The sequence below is a fragment of the Equus caballus genome, chromosome 16, assembly GCF_041296265.1.
Source record: "Equus caballus isolate H_3958 breed thoroughbred chromosome 16, TB-T2T, whole genome shotgun sequence".
Taxonomy (NCBI): domain Eukaryota; kingdom Metazoa; phylum Chordata; class Mammalia; order Perissodactyla; family Equidae; genus Equus; species Equus caballus.
In genome coordinates this window covers 66,234,205-66,258,121 of record NC_091699.1, presented here as the reverse complement: position 1 = coordinate 66,258,121, position 23,917 = coordinate 66,234,205, and the positions used below count along the sequence as shown (strand labels likewise).

At 37.8% G+C, this 23,917-nt stretch overlaps 1 protein-coding gene across 14 annotated transcripts in view; it reads left to right on the top strand.

Moving 5' to 3' along the window:
- The window catches only part of RBMS3 (RNA binding motif single stranded interacting protein 3), a 1,248,509-nt gene that overhangs the window by 254,711 nt on the left and 969,881 nt on the right, over positions 1-23,917 (top strand). For all 14 annotated transcript variants that reach the window (XM_070238087.1, XM_070238085.1, XM_070238082.1 and 11 more), the window contains one exon: positions 4,642-4,710. In XM_070238087.1, the coding sequence (XP_070094188.1) occupies positions 4,642-4,710 (69 nt within the window). The remainder of the gene's footprint in view (positions 1-4,641; positions 4,711-23,917) is intronic.

Here is a 23,917-nt window from a genome sequence, read left to right as displayed (position 1 = left end):
GGGTATTTGCCCTCAAGAATGTCACTTCCATCACCGCTGTCTTCTGTTGAAGCAATCTCCTATACATACTTGCCAAAGTTGAATAGGGGTCTTTCTGAACCTATTAATTAATTAATTTGATGTTTACTGAGTACTTACTATATTCCAGGCACAGGCATACCTGATTACATGAGTAAGTAAGATCCAGTCCCAACTTGCTACACCCCTCTCCCCCAACCTTGTAGAATGTACAGTCTACAAGAGGAAGCTGCATTTAGAAGGCAACTACAAGACAGTATGATAACAGTTTTGATAAAGGGTAAGTGTAGATGTGTTAGAAACATATCAGAAGGGTAGTAGCCCATTCCTGGTATTGAGAGAAGGTTTTCCAAGGGTGGGAGCTGGATATCTAAACTGAAACCCTTACCCAAATATTTAATTGGGATGTGGTGGTTCAAGTTTCAATATATATCAGTAGATTAAAAATCAGGTTCTTTTTCTCCAAAGATCTCCCTACAATTTCCAGAAATGTTTCTCTGGAGTTTTAGAGTTCATTTTATCTGTTTTGGGAAAACTGCTATCAATAGTATCTTTGGGTCTTCATGCCTCTATTCTTCATCATTCTTGTCTTTCAATGGATGTATGTAGCAGTAGAAGGGAATTCTGGGATTGTTCTGGGATTTTGCTTTGTTTCTAAGATTTAATGTGAATCTATTGAAGAGCCTCTTAAAAATGCAAATTGCTCGATCCGGCTAGCTCCCAGAGATCTGTAAATTCCTGGGGTCAGAGAATTTGCATTTAAGCCAGCATGCCTTGTTATTCTGATCTGGGTACTGCCCTTTGATTAAGCCCTGATTGCAAAGGGCACTAATAAGAGGAGAATGAGGATTCGAACATTTACGTATCTGGTTTGTCAAGTGAGTTTATTTTTGTCTAACCTGAAATCCAAACCACACGCTATGACTAGTTTATTCAAAAACATGTGAAGGGAACCCAAATAGATTCTGAGTTTTGTGCTGTGAGACTGATTTTCAAATGCAACCATATCCATCAGAAGCTATGACTACAATTCTGAACATTGTCATATCTTTAAAATTTGTAATTGATGTTGACTAGCTGTTTTGTGTCTCTCTGGCATTTTACATTTATCCTTAGCACAAGAAAGAACATGAAGTATGTGATCACAATAGACTGCAATTACCATTATAAAGTTAATTATACTTGTGTCAGTGCTGAAATGCAGTGTGACCTTTAGGAAGAAGTTAAGCATGGGCATGGAAGTATTGTGATATTTATCAAGAGGAGATGGATGTACATTTCACATTAAATTATTATTGCATTCAAATCCAAAAGTGCTCATCTTCTGCCCTTCCCACTTAAAGATTCCTTAATAATTTGGGTAATACGCTATGGGTCACATATCTCATTTTTCTTTAAAATGTGTTTTGAATGTCATGTCATATGAATGTGCTCATATCTTGACTTTGATTACCAAATTTAATTTTGATTCAAAAACCAAAACTTTGGAGAAGATAAGTGTTGGCAAGGATGTGAAGAAAAGGAAACCCTTGTACACTGTTGGTGAGAAGATAGATTGATTCAGCCACTATGGAAAGGAGTATGGAGATTCCTCAAAAAATTAAAAATAGAACTACCATACTTCCAGCAATTCCACTTCTGGGTATATATCCAAAAGAAATGAAAACAGAATATTGAAGACATATCTGCACTCCCATATTCTTTGCAGTGTTTTTCACAATAGCCAAGATATGGAAACAACCTAAGTGTCTGTCAGTGGATGAATGGATAAAGAAGATATGGTATATATACCCAATGGAATATTATTCAGCCATGAATAAGAAGGAAATCCCATCATTTGTGACAACATGGATTGACTTTCAGGGCATTATGCTAAGTGAGATAAGTCAGACAGAGAAAGCAAATACCATATGATCTCACTTATATGTGAAATCTAAAAAAAGGCAAAACTGTAAAATCAGAGAGTACAATGGTGGTTACCAGGGGCTAGGAAGTGGGGGAATTGGGGAGATGTTGTTTAAGGATACATACTTGCAACTAGCAGATAGATAAGTCCTGGAGATCTAATGCACAGCATAGAGATTATAGTCAACAATGCTGTCTAATAACCTTCAAAGTTGCTAAGAGACTAGATCTTAATTGTTCTCACCACAAAAAAGAAATGATAATTATTTGACATGATAGAGGTGTTATGCCATGGTGGTAATCATATTGCAATATATAAATGTATCAAATCAACACACTCTACACCTTAAACTTACACAATGTTATATGTCAATTGTATCTCAATAAAAATATCCCCCCAGCAGCTGGCCTGGTGGTGTAGTGGTTAAGTTTGCATGCTCCGCTTCGGTGGCCCAGGGTTCACCGGTTTGGATCCCAGGCTTGGACCTGGCGCTGCTTGTCAAGAGATGCTGTGGTGGCATCCCGCATAAAACAGAGGAAGATTGGCACAGATGTTAGCCCAGGGCCAATCTTCCTCACAAAAGCAAAACAAAAAAGCCAAAGCATTATTTTTCTGATAATAAAATATAAAATCTGTTGCCAGAATTTCAGGAACCCGTATTGTGGCTTGAAACAATGGTAAATTATGTTTTCAAAACATGGTGCCTCAAAAGTTAGTCTGATGGTGAGCTCCAAAGTTTGTGAGTTAAAGAGACTTGAAGAAACTCTGTTGACATCCAAATTGTTGGGCTGGGAAACCAGCTGACAGCCCCTTCCTAAAAACTTGAGAAGACAGAAGCTGCCAAAATATTCAGGCGAAGGGTTCTTTTGGATTATTAACATTATCTAATTAACTGAGAGTTAAGAAGTTTCTTTGGTATTTTAAACACAAAATATTGAAAGTAATCTAATCTTTCCATGGAAAGTCAGTGTTGCCACTATGATGAGTAATCATTTATAGTCTCTAAAAATGTAGAACGTTCAATTGAATAGATTTGGGGCTGGATGGGAAGGGAGCATGGGGACCATCTAATTTATCCTTAGTTCACAGTCAGGAAAATGAACATCAGAGAAGGTACATGGTCATTCAATGGTAAAGTCTGTACATTTGAAGTTCGTTCCTCTTGCTTCTCAGTGAGGAAATATAATTAAGCTTTTAGTTTAACTTCTAGCTACTTCCTTGATAGTTCTCCCTTTATTCAATATGAAAACTGAAATGCTCCTTTCACACTTTGCTATAGAGTCCAATCCTATTAACCTCAGTGGGGCAGAAGAGAATTGGGAGGGCCTGAGAGTTGATCCTAGCCCTGTCGCCTCAGACGGGCACATGCTGTAGGGAAGTTGAATTGAGCAGGCAGAGTACAGCATTTAGCCAGCATGCCAACCTCACTGTGGCAGAGATTCAGGAAAGCTGTCAGAATCAGCAAAGGCCAGCACAGAATTACACAGGGTTCCTGAAAGGCAGATGGAATGCAGTGATGGTGAATGTGGGAGTTGGCAATACTATATTTGATCTATTGATCATTTTCCAAACATACCAATCACTTTCACATTTTCATGCCTCTGTCATTATGTTCTCTATGCCTGAAGCATCCACAAATTTCTGAGGAATTGCAATCTTGTAATTCGACTCTTAATTTGAATGAGCTAGCAGAATGTATCATTACACTCTGCAAGTAACAGAAAACATGATTATAGTCAATTACACAAGAAGGGTTTAGGAAAAATAGCAGCCTGAAGTTCTGGTTCAGCTGCTTAACAAGATCAGGGTTAGCATCTCTGCTCTTCTCTTGCCGTTTTCCTCATGGTCACAAAATGGTTGCTCCAGCTCTGTGTAGCATATCTTCATTTAGAGAGAAAGAGGACTGATGGGGAAGGTATAAGCTTTATCTTTTCCCTTTTATCAGAAAACTAGAGGGCTTCCCAGAACTCCCCTACCCCCTGGAAGAATTATGCTCATGTCTCATTGACAAACATTAGTGGGAAGGAACGCTGAGAAAGTGACTATGTAGCTTTTGTGGCCTTTATGGTAGAAGCAGGCGAAGAAAAACGGTGTCAAGAATGGTTTTGAATGAGCTCATCTTAGGTGAGATGTGGCATTTTACAAGCCCAGGTTGTTGGTAGCAATGGTGTTGTTAGGTCTTTTGTAAGATGAAGGATCTTTTTTAGAACAAGAATAACCGATTCTCAAATGACCTCATTTATTAACTTGCATATTTATATACCAGTTTTGTTTCAAGTGGAAACTTATAATAACATGTCTTATTTTCTGCTTGTTGAATGAATGCCCTGTCTGTGTGTGGCACTTTACTGTACAAAGTGTTTCACACCTATTATGATATTCATCCTCACAGGAAGCCCATGACATAGAAATTATTACCCTAGTCTCAGAGAAGAGAAGGTTGAGACAGAGAGCGCTTGGGTGCCTTCACTGGGTCAAACCACTAGGACAAATTGAGACTTTGATCCAGGTATTTTGACTCGAGCGTCTATACTATTACACTTACTGAGGAGAATATGCTTTAAAAAAAATGAAACAGAAAGGTTCAGTTCAGACAGAGTCTAAGATGTGATAATTTTTGGAAATGTAGACACAGAATAAATAATTTATTCAGAGAAACGTAAAGTGTATTTAGTTTGTGTGACAGCATGAAATCCTTTTTTTCTTCCCCTTTTCAGAGACCCTCAGCCAGCAAGTCTTCAGGTGCTCCTCCCTATAGCAGATGGTCCAGTTCACAGCCACATCAGGTAACATGCTCTTCGTAAGAAACCTGACATGCTTGTTTCCCTTGACGTGCGCTTAAACTTAACAATTACTTCATCGCTGGGCAAATGTGGAGGGTGTGGGCCCCTGCCTATTCTCGCCTCGAAGGTGGCCCCCTCCCCAGAGGGCTGTGCGGTTCTTCACTGGTTACTTTTCTCTACCTCAAGTTTTGGGTCAGGACTATGTAAGGGGGACAGTGACAGAAAAATGCCAAATTCCCACATTCAAAGCCCTCTTCAGTGGACAGCTGATGAAATCAATCTAGCAATTATTAGACGTGAGTTTTGCCCTTTTTTTTTCTTCAACAAAGATTATCCCTTCTGTCCCTTTTATTCCAGGAAAGTGAGACCTGAAACCTAGCGGTTGGTTGTCCAAGATTATATGAATTTAGTTGGTCTAGGCTTCTATGGTTTTTCCCCCAGAACTTATTCAGTTTTACAAATCCATACGATCCTTGGGGAACTACCCAGAAAGATAATCTAATGTAATTATTTTGTGACTCTGTGCTAGTCCTCCAAACTTTTCACATGCTGCAATGAAATGAGAAAAGTGAAGACAGGTAGTATTTGGGACAGTCCTTAATTCTGAGAATATATCCTTTTAGTTGTCTGAGATTATAATGACTTTCTTTTATGAAATCAGGGACCTATTAGATGGTATTTGCATAGTTTTTAGCATTCTGGGCAAATTCAAATGGTGGCCGCCCCACACATGTTTCCCAGTGTTTTTTTCTTTGAATTCTTACAGGTACATGAAACGCAAGAGCAAGCAAAAATGGGTTTCATCTTTACTCTCTCACATACTGAAAGAAATCTGGTTACGTGGGGAGCCTTTCAGTATTAGCAGTGCATTTTTGATTGAGGAACACAGCTCAGTGGCATTTCCAAATGGCACTCTGATTAAAACTAGTATTGCAGACATCTCTTTTGTATTGAGCGTTCTCTGTAACTCTAAGTAAAAGGAGTGGTAGATTTTTCTGTATTTCATAAATTTCCTTGGCGATGGCCTATTGTGCTGATCATTTGCTCGTTTGTTTTCAGATCTACTCCAGGCCCATCCCTTGACATCTACTTCCCAGGCTCCTTTGTTAACTGATTCCTATGTACGTTCTCCCAGTGGGAGGTATTGTTGGCAGATTGAAAGGAGATAGAAAGGGAAAAACCCAGGATATATTTCTCCCTTTCTGTTTGCTTTGGGCAGTATATCCCCATGTCTGAGCCTCTGTGTGGATCCATCTCCCATAAGTCAGCCCTGGCTTCTGGCCTTTAGGTACAATCCCCCTCTCCTAACACCCTGGGAGGTAGCAGCGTCCTCATCTTTCCCTGTTTGCTTTTTCAGCTCTACCAACACCCTTATAACTGGCACCCTATATTAAATTGCTTATCTTGGACTGCCTTGTATGGGCTCTGTTTTTCCAACAGTTCTTCCGACTGTTTTCTGACTGATACACCTACCATGGGATGATGCACTTCATTCTTTTGTTTCTATCACAGTGGCGTTTAATTTTAGAAATGTTATGTGAATATTTACAGGATCACCAGGCTTGCAGCTGCTGAAAACTCTGAGATTTATTCTCTTGAGCTGGCCTGGTGGGTGGTAATCCTTTTACACCCCTCTCCCACACAGAATAATTATTCCTCTTCTTTGTTACTCATGCTCTAATCCTTCCCTTTTAAATTTGTGTTTATTACAAAAGCTTTGTCTTTTGTGTTTGCAATATAATAGGCTTATTGGCTTCAGTCTTTGAAAGCACCTACACAAATTCTCAGCCTGAGGTAAAAAGTACAATTGCAACTCAATCCTGGATTCCAGCTTTGCGTCTTCTCTGATTTTTGGCATCAGCAGAACATTTAGGAAAAAAAAAAAAAAACGAGTCATGGATTTATATCAATAAGAGTCCAAGGGGATCTTTTTCTATTTGTTTTCAGAACACAATTTATAAACCTCAGACCCGAACATAGATACAGCAATGAGTAAATCAGTACACAGGCAGATACCTACTCATTTGAGAATTAGTATCATCACCATTCCTTCATAATCATTATTGTCATTCTTAACATTTATTGAACACTTACTATGTGGTGTCCGCTACTTTCTTTAAGTGCACTATGTCTTGTAATCTTCTTAATATCTCTATGATAAAGACGCAATATTTTACAGGTGAAGGAACTAACAATGTGAACATTTAATTAACTTATCCAATAACACAGAGTTGGTTCTGTCAAATTCTAGCACCTTCATCTCTTAACCATTGGCAGTACTATCCCTGTAAAGATTTTAGACTAATTTGAGGCCACTGAAGACCATCTTAACACATAGTTCTGTTTTGAGCTGACCAGAACACAACTTTTTGGCCTCTAGGTACTATTTCTACTCTGAAATTATTTTTTCACAATTAATTTTCTGTGTTGAAATATGGGCTTATATCCACTCCAGCACAGGTCAATCTATTTGCAAATAGGCAACTTTTAAAACTTAGGCTTTAATGTATTTATTAACAAGTTTTAGTTAAAAATGCAATATTTGGTATTTTATTGGGAATAATTTGAAAACATATTTATGAGAAAGAAGTAACTCCTCCCATTGCTTTGCAGTTTGTAAGGAATATACACAGAGAGCTTTGTATGCCTTGCAAATATCTACCAAATAAAAGTCATTATGAATTGCACTTTGAATAAATGAAATAGACCAATGAGAATAGTGACTGTCTGACTGGTGTCTTCAAATCTGAAACACAAAGCAGTAAACTGAAATTGTGATAAGTTTTTCATGAATATGGTGTACTTCTTTTTAGAAAAGTTTCACATGTCCCATCATATCTTCTGTCTCATATTCAGAAAATTCCTTATAAATATTAAATAGCTGTCTTCCTATGGTTTAGCAATGGAAAGTTTTTCTTTTGGATAATTGGCACCAATCCAAGCATTGTGTCTTAAGAACTCTCAGTGTAAAATTTTGGTCAATAATGATCCATTGATTGATTGATGACTCTTTAGCCTTTTAGTAAACTTTGTGTTCAGATTAGTCTTTGGTGGGTAAGAACCTTAAAGTTCATCTAATTAAAAGGGCAAAACAGTGAGTTTAAAAAAGAGACATAGCATGTTAAGGGGTAACAATTGACTCAAGAGAATTCAAACAGATAGTCCAGTGTCAGCATTTTCTAACAGCAGATAGAACTGACAGCATTCAAGGCCGACAGCAGAAGTTTCAGTTATGGGGAAGGATTGGTGTTAAATGAAAGAAGAAGAGAGCATTTTACTATCTTACTATGTTTTTGTAAAGAAGAGGAGTGTACTCTGCTGATAAAAAGCTACAGTGAGTATTTTTCCTGGATTGTCTTGCATATATTTTCATACCTCTGTATGAAATTCCATGTATTGAGCATATAGTAGGAGCTCACGAAGTATTTGTCGAATGAATGAATGAATAGATGAATGAGTGAATCATATGAAATAACAGCAGGAACAGAATTGTGAAGGTGGGACCTCAAATTCATATTTATTTTTTTCTTTCCTCTTAATTATTAGTTTCCACCTTCTTCTTAACTGAGGCTTACGTCAAAGATGATAATTATGAATTGATTGAAGTAAAATGCATTTCACCTCATTGCTGGAGTTGGTTCTGATGACGAGCACTGTGGTAGACGTCGAGGCTGCCAGAGGCCAGAAGGGTCTATACTCCGAATTGTTGATGAATCTGATGTTCCTCACTTATGCTCTCCACATTATACATTTGGGGTTAATGTGGTCACCATGGGATTTCAGTGAGGAAACATTCAATGTTGAGACTGTGTGCATGGTTGCTTGATGCTCTGGGGTCCGTGGAGACAAAAGCAAGCTCCTAGTTTATTCTGGTTCAGGATTCTGAACAAATTAAACCCCTTTATCTGTGTGTAGGTTTGTTGAACTTTGTTTGAAATTTAAAAAGTTAGAAAACATTTTGTTTTTATGTAAATAATGCTTATCAACCAAAGATCACCAAGAATGCACAAGTGTTCAACCAAATTTGGACTCATTACTTGTTGCTTGCTGCTTTAAAGGAGACCGGACACCATGGAAAATTTTCCAGAGATATCTGAATAAGAGATTGTTGTTGTGGGATGCGCTTATTATGGAATTTGGGCTTGGTTTAGGTGATTTTGGTGAGACCTGAGGAAGGGGAGTTTGTTCTGGATTGAGTACTGTAGGAATTGGGGGTAATTCTATGTTTGGGTAAAATTCTATGTTCTGGATAAAATTATTAAGAAGGTGCGAGAAATGGAGCAAGGCTAAAAGATGTAAGCGATAAAGAAGCAGCAGTCACTCATGTTTCCTGCGGGGGAGGGGAATATTTGGTCACGTGATTTAGACAGTGGTCTTGTTTTTCTCTCTGCTTCAATGTAATTATGGAGTGGTCTTGTTTGTCTTATTCAATAAGGGTTATGAAGTAATCTTGTCTAATCTGATGTTGATGTTCTGTGAATTGTTTTTGTTAAGTAGGGAACTCCTTAGCTGAAGGACTAACACCAGGCTATCTACTTTAGACAGCTGTATTACATATACATATAAACACACGTGTACACACATGTAATTTATATGACTGTATATGTGAAATGGAAGGCCTGCACTACCCTCCCTGATCCTTGCGTTCATCATGATACTTGCACTCATATTTTTGAGAATCTGACCAGAATAGCAAAGTGGCAACATTCTTAAGTAGAGTTGACACCCAACTGACATTCTAGCATTATAAATCTAGAGATCAGGGGAGATCTGCAATACCAATTCTTAAGCATTTGTAAAATGTCATGTGCTGTTTACAATTTTTTAAAGGATAAGGAAAAAACTGTGGAAAAGCAAACTTGACATAATATCAACCCTTACAAATTTGGACCTGCATTTGAAAATGAATTATTTGGAGTATAGGAAGTTAGAGTCTGATTAAATGAAATGTCTGATTAATGGTAGCTTGTCTTCAAAGATGGCACCCCAATGAAATATGCCTCCTATACTCACACTTTTGCATTCTTCCTTTGGAGCTCAGCGGGTCCTCTGACTCACTTTTCACCAGTGGAGTACAGTGAAGTGACACTATGGGACTTCCAAGCCTAGGTGCTAAGAAGCCTTGCAGTTTCGGCCTTGTGCTGGTGGAATGCTCACTCTAGGAGAAGCTGTCTGCCATGTAGAAGCCCAACTATCCTGAGAATGCTATGTTGTGTGGAAGCCCAAGTCAGTCTCGTGGAGAATCTGCATGGAAAGAGAGATGCCCTGGCAGTCCCTAGCTGTTTCAGCCATCCAAGCAGAAGTATCAAACCTATAAAAAAGATGCCTTCAGATGATTCTAACCCTAGCCACCATCTGACTGCAATCACATGAAAGACCCTAAGTGAAACCACCCTCTGAGCCTCGCTGGTAGTTTGTCATGAAGGAATAGATAACTAAAACAATCACCCATCTTAAAATAAACATTACTACTATCCATAGCAATGAAAAGCTCAGCTACGCTGGTTTGAATGAATTGTTAATATTCATTTGCATTAATCATGCCTCTTATATGAAAATAAATACTATTTAGTGCTTGAAAAAGTTAGATGGAAATTTCACCCTACAGTCTTCTTTTTATTATTAATTTGTTGAACAAATATTTCCAGACATATCAATGCCATTTTAATTCTCATTCAGTGCTCAGCTCAAATTCTAGGATTTAAGACCCCAGAAATCATGAGCCATATGTTTCTTAAGGTATTGTCCTAAGGAGTGGTTGGGATATAGTAAAGACAATATCTAACCAAATATTGCATTTGCTCTCCTAGATTGCTCTTTCCCTCTGCAGTCAGATGGTACTGTATGACAAATTTTAGCCAATGAAATGTTAGTGGAAGTGACATGTCACTTATGTCCTGAAGTGAAAGGTAGCCCATGTGTGATTCTCCAGTCTCTATTGCCTGATACAGGGATAGAGGAAGCTGTGTGTTCCAGATGGTTCAATTACAGCATGGTAGAGTCTCCACTGGCCTGGATCCCTGGATGAGTGAGGGGAGCAGAGTGCCTTGTTAATCCTTGACAGACACAAGCCAGCACAAGCCAGAAACAAGCCTTGATTGTTCTTAAGCCACAGGGATTTGGAGTTAATTTGTATCTGAGGTACAGTCTAACCTCTTGTGACTAATACAAGAGGCTTTAATGTCCTATAAGCTCCATCACATCTATCCCAAGCCATTCAAAATCAACTGGAAATCTAAATAAAAATAATGTGATTTCTTTGTAAATAGAGCTTCGAGACAAAATTTCTGATTCTTTCTTCAATTAGATTTATATCCCCAAGTCCCTCAATATAGAAATTCTGGCAACAGCACTGTTTATTTACTTGGGTAATTCGAGAACACTTGACACTCGAATCATTCTCAATCAAGTTGTTTTCCCTTTTATTATCAAAGTGATTTTATAGCAAGTTGTTAATAAAGTAATTTCTTAGAGGATTTAAAGTTATTTATTCAACCAACGTAATATCAACAAAATGTCTGTTAATTTTTTTTACTTTTAAAAACGGTTATTATGAAATTTCCAAACATGTATGAAAGTAGAATAGTGTAATGAACTGCATGTACCCATCTACCCAGCTGTAACAATTGTCAACATATGGGCAATTTTTCAAACAAAAGTTTTGGCTACATAAAAGTTTATTCTGTTTTGATTATCCTTTCAAAGATAAGATAATAACTTCCCTTTTCCCCCCACCTCCAAAATAGAGCTGAACTTTCTAAGAACACATGTGCTTTGTGGTCATGATGGTATCTTCCATGTTTATTTCCAACTTAGCTCTGTAGGAATAACTTCAGAATAGTTAGCTAGAATGGCTTATTCATAGGGTGACCGTTTTCCCCAATTTGACCAGAGGAGTCACAGTTTACACCTGTTGTCTTGGGGTAATTATTAATAACATCCCCTTTCATTCTCAAAAGTGTCCTAATTTGGAAAACAAATTATATGGTCACCCTCATTATTAAACAGGTGTACCTGTTCCCTGTCTAGTTTGTCCTGTTTTTGCTTTTTTCATCTCCTAGAGCTGGATTCTGTGTCTTGCCTTGTAAGACCCAGAGAACTCTAAACCAGTCATAGTCAGGGAAGGCTTATCCCAATGTCTGTGGGTGCTTGCAGTATCTTCAGTGTCAGAAATGTCTTTGATGTCCATAATGGCCTACCCAGGACCAGCTGCATAATTTCTTGGATCCAATGTAAAATGTTAAAAAATTATTGAGAATTTCAAAGTGGTGACAGCAAAGCATTAAACCAAGTGTGAGGCCCTTCTAAGCATAGGTCCCTGTGCAACAGCAAAGGCAGCACACCTGTAAAGACAGCCCTAGTTCCCTGTGTTGGACTGCATTTCTGCACTAAACCCTCTGCTGGAGTCTGCATGGTTAACTTATTCTTCAGGTCTTCTCTATGGCCTATCTGGCTACTGTTACCAACTGATGAGTACTTACTATTACTAATGAGTGTCAGAGCCAGAATTACAACACAAATGTGCTTCATTTCAAAATGAATGATTGCAGCTCTGCTGTTCTGACTCTTAGCCCTCATGGCCTACCTAACTCGTGGCAGAGTTCTCATCCTGGTCCAGGATTCCAAGGAATGGAATTTAGTCATTTATGAACAGCTGTCCAAGAACCAAGATGCACTTTTGCTGCTCTCTGTGTTTTCATCAGTCACCTGAAACTTCTCTCTGACATGTGCACTGGCTCAATTGTATCTTCTTCCTGCTCATGTCCCCTCTCCCTAATTACTGTACTTACCAAAACAAGCCTGAGCTTGAACTGCGTGGATCTCTTGGCTAAACGTTGGATCTAAGTAAGTTTCACCATCCACTCTTAAACTCACTTCCCTGTCTCACTGGTTGCAGTGTGGCTTGAGCCTGAGCTGGTTTCCCCCACGAATATTTGGAGTTAATTGGAACATACAGACTTTTAGGGGGGGAAAGCATGCATAATCCTAGCTGTTGAGTTTTCTCCTGTACCAATTACTTTTATTCTATGGGGTTAACTTCTGTCTTTCTGATGACCTCTAGTATTACTGAAGTTTGTGTGTAACCAATGAACTGATTTTATCTGCTCTAAGAGGTGGAACTGAGAAAAGAGAACTCTCGTGCACTGTTTTTGGGAATGTAAATTGGTGTAGCCATTATGGGAAACAATACGGAGGTTCCACAAAAAATTAAAAATGGAACTAACATATGACCCAGCAATTTCACTTCCAGATATTTGTCTGAAGGAAATGAAATCACTATCTTGAAAAGATATATGCATCCCTATGTTCATTGCAGCATTATTTACAATTAGCAAGACATAGAAACAACCTAAGTGTCCATTGATGGATGAATGGATAAAAAAAAATGTGGTCTATATATACAATGAAATATTATTCAGCCGTAAAAGGGAAGGAAATTCTGCCATTTGCAATAACATTCATGGACCTTGAGGACATTATGCTATTAAAAAAACAAACAAACAAGAGGTGGAACTGAGATTGTTGCATGATGGCCATTTCCTTAAAACCTCAACATTTGTTTCAACTTAAAAACGAACAATCCTAGTGAATTTTATTAGATTAAAAAAGCTGGGAGAAGTAAAGAGGAAGGGGGAAGAAAACAATTTAAATAGTGTCAGTGATTCCACTTGACTTCCTCCTCAATAAACACAAACCCTGGAGAGATGAGTTTATGTATCTCCTGTTACCCAAAATATCTCAGTTACCATAAGCCCTCATGAAGCGACCATCTTACTGTCCTGTGTATGATTTTACTGTTCAGAGATGCACAATTTTTGTGTAATGTGGCTTGTGAATGTAGACCAGCCATCACTGGATGCCTAGAATGACAGAGATCTGTCTCATCTTTGGAGGAAAAGAGAAGGTGTTGAATGTATTGAGCAATACGTATTGATATCCAAAGTGATGCCTTCCCAAGGGATTTTCAAGTGTAGTTTTGATGGCCTTCAATTTTGTCTTACATACTGTTTGTGGAACTTAACCTCTGTTAAGACAGGTATCCACTCACTTCAATATAAACATTCTATTTATCCAGTTAAAAGAACCCACTTGGACTAAAACTATTTTGAGTTTTTGATGGAAGAGAGAAATCATTGATGGAGCTGTGTTATCTTAGAAGCCAAATATTCAACTACTTTGTTTAAGGGGTGAACTCAGATTTCTTTTTGCTTTTTTGTGTGTTGTAGTAAATAGTGAGATTTCTGTAAAATTATTAAGATGCATCATTAATATTGAAATGGAAAATGAGGCTCACACATAGTGAGGCTCTTGCACTCTTTCTATATTATTTTTGTTCATTTCATAACAAATGGAGATTCTAAAGCTTCTGTTACTGGATCAGCAGTGAATGCGGCTTTTATTGGAGCATTCATGGGTATTAGAAGCCACTTGATGTTAAATAATTTATGAATAAATGTTTGCTGTGGGAAGAAGTCATGAGTTAAACAAGAAGAGATTACTGTGTTCGTCTGATGTTGACACCTCAATGTTAGCCATGATATACTCTCACCCAGGGTACATGACTTCCTTGCTTCCTTAAGGGAGGAATGGCTTCATCAGTGATCACTGGTGTTCCTTAAGACAATCTGTGCACTTATGACTTAAATGGGTCTTTAGTGGGATAAATGGAGAAACATCTTGATGTTTTTTGGAAATGTGGAAAATGGCGTAAGTAAGAGAAGCCAGGGATCTTACTTCACTATGAATCTACTCATCAGTTTAAATGTCCATTAGCAAATTAGTTGTGAAAGCCTGAGGTACAGATGCCTACCCTGCTAACATGAGGCAGGGGAAAAGCTAGAGAATAAAGACAATAAAAGCTAGGTAGTTGTTCTTAGCAAGTAGTTAGTGGAGGTGGACTTGGTGTCTTTCTTCTCCAGTTGCTGATTCCTGCCTGGAGAAGCAATAATGCTTCTCTGGCTTTGCTGCTGAACTGCACGACAGTCTCTTCTGTATCACCATTGCTGCCCTCCTATGGAGCTTGATAGAACTATTTATCTTTCTTATGGCTACAGAATCTCCAAGTGTGATTTGGAACTTGGGAAATAAGATACAGGATTGGACCGCAGAATGATATAATTAGTCTAAAAAGTCTTTAGATCCATAGTAAGATATGGTTTTATAAGATAACGGTAGCTTTACGTTTTAGAAGATGTGTGTGTATGTGTGCATACAAAATCTTTCATACTAGGGGGAAGAAAGAAAATGATGAGAGTGATGAACTTATTATTTTGGATGGGAGGGGCTGGGAATTCTTGCCATAACAATGGTTAAGAACTTGGACCCTGGAGACACGCAAAGCTAGATTCATATTGCATATGTCACTAGCTTGATCTTGGCATACCACTGAATCTGTCAATGCTGTTTCCTTATCTGTAAAATAAGGAAAATAATTCTAGCTAACTCATAGGGTATTGTGAGTATTAAATGTTATAATAATATTAAGTGATAAAACAGTCAGCAAAACCCCTAGAATTTTAGTTTTCTATGTAAAGCATGCCATGATGATAGCTAAGTCATTTCCACAATTTGGCAATGAAATCACACTTCTGTGCTTAAGGGTTGTGGTCTGAATCAATGTTCATGCCCATTGAACTAATGCTTCTATGTAGACAGTCTGAGATTTAGACCAGCATTCATTTGCCACCATTGGAGGTTGGGTTGGTCAATTTATTAATCCAAGTGAAGATGAATTATTTTGACCCACAGGTCAAATGAACTGGGCATTTAGTATGAAAGTCATATTAGGTCTGGTCACTTTTCAGAGTGTGTCTTCAGACTAGTGAATATTTGATCAGTGGTGTTTGTCTCTGTAACTGAGAAGGGAACCAGAGATCTCTGGCTGTTAAGGAAACTTAAAGGAAACTTAGTTGATGCTCGGGACACTTAGAGGAAAACTCTCTACCCCAATATGTATTATCTTTTAGAGCATCTATTGACAGAGTTGGCACTTCTCTCCATGGACAAACTGGACATTATGACTATTATAAGTTCTAACTTATATCATATAAAACAAATTAATTGCATCTACATCTCACACTAAGTGTACTACTTCTCTATAAACATTTGGAAGAATTTTCATTACTTTGCTTCTGAAATCATTTGACTACAAGAACAAATAGAATTTATGAGAAGCTATCATATCTCAACAATTATTGTGCATACATGAGCATTCTTGAAAGGAGAGAAAAATTGAATCTATAAATTGTTTTCAAAGGCAGTGATATTTTATGAATACTAAATTTAACCACTGATGAAGTAGCTGATTTGTTTTATAGATTTTTTTGATCTGTTTTGTAGATTTCATTTTCTAGTTTTATTTTTGTTTTTCAGAGACAATAGCTTTGTTTTCCAGCCCTCATATTTTTGCAGGACATTAGAAAGGTTGTAAGCCCTGGATATTATGTCTATTGTTCTTAATGGATAAAATGACCTCGTTGGTGACATGTTTGAGAACAAGATGTAGGCTTATGCTTATGCAGAGGAAATTTAAGTTGAAGGTTAAGCAGTTTGGACAGTGATAAAAAGAAATCTAGGCATTTGGTTATATGCTATATATTTGGTCTTTGTTTTAATGCAAGCTCATAGTCCCATTGAGCAGATATTCTTTAAAAATCAGACTTTTTTGATTTTTAGAAAGTTAAAACAGCAAATATTCCATATACTTTATAACACTCCTTAAAGGGTCTTGAGCAGCATCCTTAATCAATCCTATTAGCATTTCTGCATTGAGATTTATGAATATTCACCAAATGGGATGAAATAAATAAAAAACTTCAAATTAGTTCAGGTCAAGTTTTACCACCAAATCTGTTCATGTCAGGTGAAGTTTTGCTGCCAAAATGGCTTATGAAAAAACTTTGTTTTCCCAGTTTTTTGAATTTTGGAATACTATTGAGGAATTACAGACCTATGACCTATAGGCTATTATTAGCATTAGATAACTTTACTTGACTTGTGAGCTAAAAAGGGAAGATATTAACATCTTCATTTTATGGATGGCGAAACTGGGATATAGAGTAAATTAATGACTTTTTTCTAGGTGACAGAGCAAGTAAGTCATCAAAACGGAGATGAAACCACAGTGCTCTGACGTTCCGCCCCAGGGGTCTTCTCAATTATTTCCTGGCCTCCTTAGTTGTCCAAATGGCTGTTTTACTTGCTGCTTTTCTGGACCTGTGATGGCAGCCATGTCTCTAGACAGGCCAGGACTTCAGCACTTCTCAACACAATAGTGTTGTGTGCGGTTTCATTAGCTTTTGATGCACTGGAGTAACTGGCTGCGTAATTGATCTAAAGAAAAGCTCTAGTACTTATACATTAAAATATACATCCTTGACATTGTTGGGATGAGCTAAATTAGGTATACCCACTCCTTTCAAGGCCCATTTTGATAGTGTTTTCCTTTCCTCCCTTTGCTGAAGTCAAGAGAACTGAAGCTAGCTTCCTGCTGTATCTCCTCCCAGCTCTTAAAATTTCCTGCTCTGTTTCGCTGGCGCCACACGTGCCCATACCCATGGTGCATTTTATTGCTGCAGCTGTTTCACTTGCCTATTTTTGTCAGCACAGAGGTTAGTCTCAGAAGCGACAGCTTAAAATAATTCACCTGATGTAGTCTTCTTGGACATCTGAACCCTGAATTATTTTCACAACACCTGAGGACACGGAGAAGCCTATTTCATCACTTGTCCGGTGTCTTTAGCAGAAAGCCAGTATCAAAATTCAGGTTTTCTCTTTGCATGCGGGCATTCATTCATTCCTTTACTTGTCTGTTCATCCAGGAAGCATTTATCAAAACCCTCATAGTGAGCTAGTTGCTAAGAAGGTCACATGAAGATCACTGGACAGCTGTCTCTTTGGAAATACGGTGGAGAAATAATGCTTTTCTGCACTGGCACAGCAAAGTCATAAATTAGCCTAAGCATTCGCAACTTTCCAATGGAGTGAGCCAAGGTGTCGTTCATTTTTTTACAGCTACACATAAGAAGCTAGGTGAGGTAGTTAAATGTCATGGTTAGCAGCACTGGGCTTGGGTGACATATGGCTTGGGCTCAAAATCTGGCAAACAATTTACTAGGCTGGCTAGTTTGGAGAAGTTACCTATACATGCATACCTATATATGGGGTACATTTGTGGGTACATTTGAGAGTCTCTTGACTTCTGGTTCTGTTGTCTGTGAAATAGGGGTTGCCAAGGGGCTTAATGAAACCATGTGTGTGTTAATTGAACCTGATGGTGATATAAACAGTAAATAGTTTTCTTTTCTCCCATTGCTGTCCTCTGAACTATTCTATCATATCTCCTTCTTCTGTCTCTTGATGAGAGATTCTCTAACTTTTTACTGCTTTTAACAATAACGACAGCATTATTTTCAAGCATTAAAAAGTTCCAGTCTAGTTTAAATTAAAAATTTACATAAACAACCAAAAAACTTGGAAAAGATATTTCAAATGTATATATGTATGTATATATATGACTCATTCAGAATATATAAAGAACTTCTACAAATCACTAATAAAAAGACAAACAAACCAATAAAAAAATGAACAAAAACCTTGAACAGACACTTCACAAAAGATTATTTCTTAGTGTCTTATAAATCTGTGAAAAATTGCTTAAATTCATTAGTCACCAGAAAAATTCAAATTAAAACTATAATGAGATATTACTATATAGCTACCAGAATAGCTAAAATAAAAAGAGAGAAACTACTGTTTTTTGAAGAGAGTATGGAGCAACAGGAAACTTTAATCAGCTGCTGATGGGAATGTAAATTCATTTTGCTAACATGGGAAAACTATTTGGAAATATCTATTAAAACTAGACATAAGCATGTGCCATGACCCAGCAAATCCACTCGTAGTATATACCCAACAGAAGTGCATAGATATGTTTACAAAAGGCACCCTCTGGAATATTTATAGCAGTACTATCCACAAAAGCCTCAAAGTAGAATCTATCCAAATTCCTGCACAAATATCATATGACAATGCAATTTAATGATTCACAACACTAGGCAGAAACATGGATAAATCTCACAAGTATAACCTTGAGTGAAAGAAGGCAGTCCCCAAAAGACTACATATTCTATGATTCAATTTATTTAAAGGATAAAAACAGGAAAAATTAATCTCTGACATTAGAAGTCATGTTTTGGGAGGGTAACAATTGGAAGAGGACAAGAAAGAGACTCTTGTTTCTTGATTAGGATGCTGGTTACATGGTGTATTCATTTTGTAAGAAATTATCAAACTGTACACTCATGATATGCATACTTTTCTGTATGTTACGCATCAGTAAAATTCTTTTCTCTACAGCTCTGGAATATTGTTTCACTTATCCTTGACTTTGCTCTTTGATATCTCCCTGTATCACCTACACATTCTTTTTACATTCCTATTATTATTAACATTCCTTTGAGCTTTGGGTTTCTACAATCCAGAAGCCCAAGGAGACCTGTGCTGGAGTAAGCTCTTCTCTGTCCTTCCCTCTTTCCAGCCACACCTTGCCCATCCAGGCATAGCTCTCTCTACAGCTCTAGTCTCTGCCTCCAAGGCTACTTCGGGCTACAGGTTTCTTAAGTTGACTGACAGCTACCAAATATTGAAGACTTCCTAAAGATTGAGAGGGATATGGAGTAAGCATGTTCACCCTATCAAAAAATCCAGAATTTACTCCCAAATAGCTCTATACCTTTTGTCCTCATAATTTTCTTAGAATTTCCCCATAGTCCCTTTTTTTTTTCCTCCCCAAAGCCCCAGGACATAGTTATATATACTAGCTATAAGTCCTTCTAGTTCTTCTATATGGGATGCCACCAAAGCACGGCTTGATGAGTGGTGTGTAGGTCCGTGCCCAGGATCTGAACCAGCGAACCCTTGGCATCTGAAGCATAGCGTGTGAACTTAACCACTACACCACCGGACCAGACCCCTTAATAGTCTTTGTGGGGGCCTGGAATTGGCCACCCCAAGGTATGTCTCTTTGGCATGATGATTATTTGAGGCTGGTTTCTTTGCAGACAGGAAAGCAACTGAAAAGTAGAACTTGCTTACCCTTTTGTTAAGAGACATTTACATTGTAAAGGAAATCTCCATCTGTAAAGATATCTCCCTTTCTACCAGGAAGAAGAGGGGAAGACCTTATCTCTAGAAACTCTTAATCAATGGGGAAGGCAAGGACTTAAATCTGCATTTGTTTATTGTGCTTGTCTCCTAACCTCCTATAACTGACTCCCCCCACCCCCAACATCCTCCTTTGTCTTTAGCTGGATATGAGATTTAAGTGGGGACTTCAGCCATTTTGGCGAGTTGCTCAGCTTGCCTGAGCCTCCCATGTATACATCTTATAGAGCTTTGTTTAATTTTCTCCTGCTATTCTGTCTCATGTGAATTTAATTTGTTCTCCAGCCAGACGAACCCAGATAAGATAGAGGAAATGTCTTCCTCCCCTACAGTTTTGTTTTTCAATTTTCTCAGTCTCTTTCCCTCTCCTTCCTTCTTCCCTCCTTTCCTTTCATCAAGAATTTGAGTCCCAACTAGGAAATAGACAATGGGCTAAGTGTTGAATATACAAAGATGAAAAAGCTATAAGCTTGAGCTTCAAATACCTTCCCTTTAAGGGTGGATGGGGTCACAAAGCTAATTAGCTGCTAACTTCCTTTCTTTATTACCATTACTTGAAGACAAAAGGTATTCTCTTGGAACTGCATGCTAAAAATAAAATTACTCCTGTTAGTCCCTTCTGGGCAAATGGTCACCTAAGGAACACATTCAAAGGACAATGCCTTTGTGCTCAAAAGACATAAAACTGCTGTCAGTAGGGAGAACAACACCTAAGATATTGAGTAAACAAAGTAAACAAAGATCATAGGTTTAACTCAATGCTAGCCGGAGTCTCCTGGTTTCTTAAAATTTAGATAAGATTGATTCCAACAACCAGGTTATGATCTTTAGAACTTCAAAGCTCTTCATAAATGTCCTCTGTTATCTCTGTTCCTTTTACGTGGGAATGGGAATTTTTGATCTCTACCCTGGGGTTAATACACATGTGGGACTTCTCCTTGACCCTCTCTCCAAAGGAACTACAAATCAAGAACTTTTATTGCATGTTTTGCATTAAACATAGAAGCATAGGTCACATTAGACACCACAGAGCAAATAACTAGAGTATATTAATAAATTCTACTAAAATTTTTGTTTCCCCACTGATGTGGGGTCGGTGAACCAAGGAGTCGAAAGAAAGATTTCTTAGACTCTCAAGATCTGGCAGTAGTGCTCTTTTATTTAGAGAATAGTGTGGAATAGCATGGGGACAGGACCCATGGGCAGTCAGAGCTTCTGCTGCCCTGAGTTGAGGGTTAGGGCTAATTTTATAAGGCATGGGTACATGACTTATTTTTACTGGAAAAAAGAAAAGATGATGTAAAAAGTCATTAAATGATCTCAGTGCAGATGGGGTCTGGTTATTGTGTGGTCATATAACTTTAGATACGAATCTGGTCATATAGATCGGCATGTAGGTGAGGATGCCCTGGGCTTCTCTCCCTGGGGCGGTCCTAATTCATACCATAAAAAAGTCCACTGGGTCATATAGTTTGGCATGTAGGCCAGGTCACCTTGGGCTTCTCTAGCTGGGGCAGTCTTAATCCACATCACCCACCACCATCATCATGTAGTACTTGTAGCAGGTTTCTCAGCATCTTCATGGCTCCTCTGTGGGCCAAGCTAAAATCTTCTCTTTGCCTGATGGTAAGAATTTTATCACCCATCTTTTTGTGGTATTGGTTTCTGCCAATCCACATGCCCACAGGTTTGCACACCTTCTATGCCAGTGGTGTTATTTTCCCAAACAAATATTTTCATCCTTAAGTGGAGTCCTGGTACTCACTCTTGGTAATAAATTGTTAACATTCATTACCTAGAATAGTAGCTAAATCCAGCTTTGGAGATAGTTTTCTTGATCCCAACTTATCTCCATTTTCTAAAGGCAGGAACCTCATAAAATATCCTCAAAGGGAAAATAAGAAATTGCATTTGATTAAATAAGTCCTGGCCCAAATTTCCCAATGATTATTAGAAGCATAGGAGTCAGGAATGAAATATAAAAAAATTGTTGAGAAATGAGAAGCAGAGTGGCTTTCTTTTTCACGCACTCTGAGGAGTGATTTTGTATGTTTGCATTTCCAGTTGCTTCTTCTTGAAACACACTCCCAGAGGCCCCTTCTGCCTAGAAACATTTTTCTTCATCCTTTGAGTGTTTCTTCTGTTATAAACAACCCTGAGAAACCTTTTAAAGTTAGCTAAAGAAATTGAATCACTGTCTACCATGATTTCTCCTAGCACTTCATCTCTCTAATAAAGCTGTTATTTCAAGATAGTACAATTTGAGTTTGTGTGACTCCCTTTCTTACTAAACTGTGAATTATTTCAGATTTGGGACTATGCCTGGTCATAGGATTTGTTCTGAAGCAATGTGTGTTTCTTAATGTGATTGGTAAATAAGGGAATGATGGCAGAATAACAGGAAGTTGTGTTGATTCATATGTGAGTTTGCCCAGTGTGTTAATGTTTTGAAATGATCAGATGTAAGCTTTCTTACAATTAAAGGAGAAAATTTAGCAATATATAAAGATCTTAAGAAAAAAACTGAAAATTTTGCTAATGTACCTTCCTTTATGCCAGAAATAGTTGATTTAGTGGCTTCAAGAACTACTAACTTTCCACTGTTAAAGTTATCAGGAGAGACTGAAAATGCAGATGAAGATGTTGCAAAGATATTTTTCCCTGTGTTTTTTTAAAAAGTCACGAGTGTGGGTGGGTACTATTCACTTTGTAGGGGAAGAAAGTCTTCCCCTATCCTCTTAGGTCCAGTGACTGGGCCTGAGAATTAAATTGATGAAAGACAGGTTAACAGAAGAGAAGCATACCAATTTTATTTGATGTTAATGTTTTTATGTGGCATGAAAGCCTTTATAGGAAAGAAATGAAGACCCTAAGAAGTGGGTGGAACTGATAGCTCATATGCCATTTTAACAAAAAATGACAAATTTTGGAGATATGAGAAGACAAAGGGAAAAGGGGTTGGCGCTGGGGAGGTAAATGTGGGAAAGTTATTAGGAAATATATGGGGGAGAGTAATGAAAAATAAAAGTTATTTTAGTAGATCTGTTTGAACAGGTTCATCTTGGCATCCACTTCTCATCTCTGGTGATAAGAATGTTCTTCTCTCTCTGGTGCAGATAGAGCACCTTCCTCGTGGGAAATTTTATGTCTGCTCTTAGATAGACTACATCACATTTAACACCAAAAGTCTAGTTTCTGTTGTCACCATATATATGTGCCCCTTTACCCTTTTTGCCCTCCCCTGAGCCCCTTTCTGTCTGCTAACAATCTGTTCTCTGTATCTATGTTTTTCTTTATCTTCCACATATGAGTGAAGTCACACAGTAATTGTCTTTCTCTGTCTTACTTATTTTGCTTAGTGTAATATCCTCAAGATCCATCCCTCTTGTTGCAAATAGCACGATTTCATCATTTTTTTTATGGCTGAGTAGTTACTGTTCCATTGTGTATATGTACCACATCTTTTTTTATCCGTTCGTCTCTTGATGGGCACTTAGGTTGCTTCCAAGTTTTGGCTGTTGTGAATAAGGCTGTAATGAACATAGGGGTGCATATATCTTTTCGAATTAGGGTTTTCGTGTTCTTTGGATAAATTCCCAGAAATAGAACTGCTGGATCATATGGTAGTTCTAGTTTTAATGTTTTGCTAAATCTCCATACTGTTTTTTATAGTGGCTACACCAATTTATATTCCCACCCACAGTGTATGAAGGTTCCCTTTTCTCTACATTCTCTCCAACACTTGCTACTTCTTATCTTTTTAATAATAGCCATTCTGATGAACATGAGGTGATATCTCATTGTAGTCTTGATTTGCATTTCCCTAATAATTAGTGATGTTGAATACCTTTTCATCTGCCTGCTGGCCATTTGTATATCTTCTTTAGAAAAATGTCTGTTATATCCTCTGCCTATTGTTTGATTGGGTTGTTTGTTTTTTGTTGTTGAGTTGTATGAGTTCTTTACGTATTTTGGATATTAACCTCCTAACAGATATATGATCTGCAAACATCTTCTCCCAACTGGTAGGTTGTCTTTTCATTTT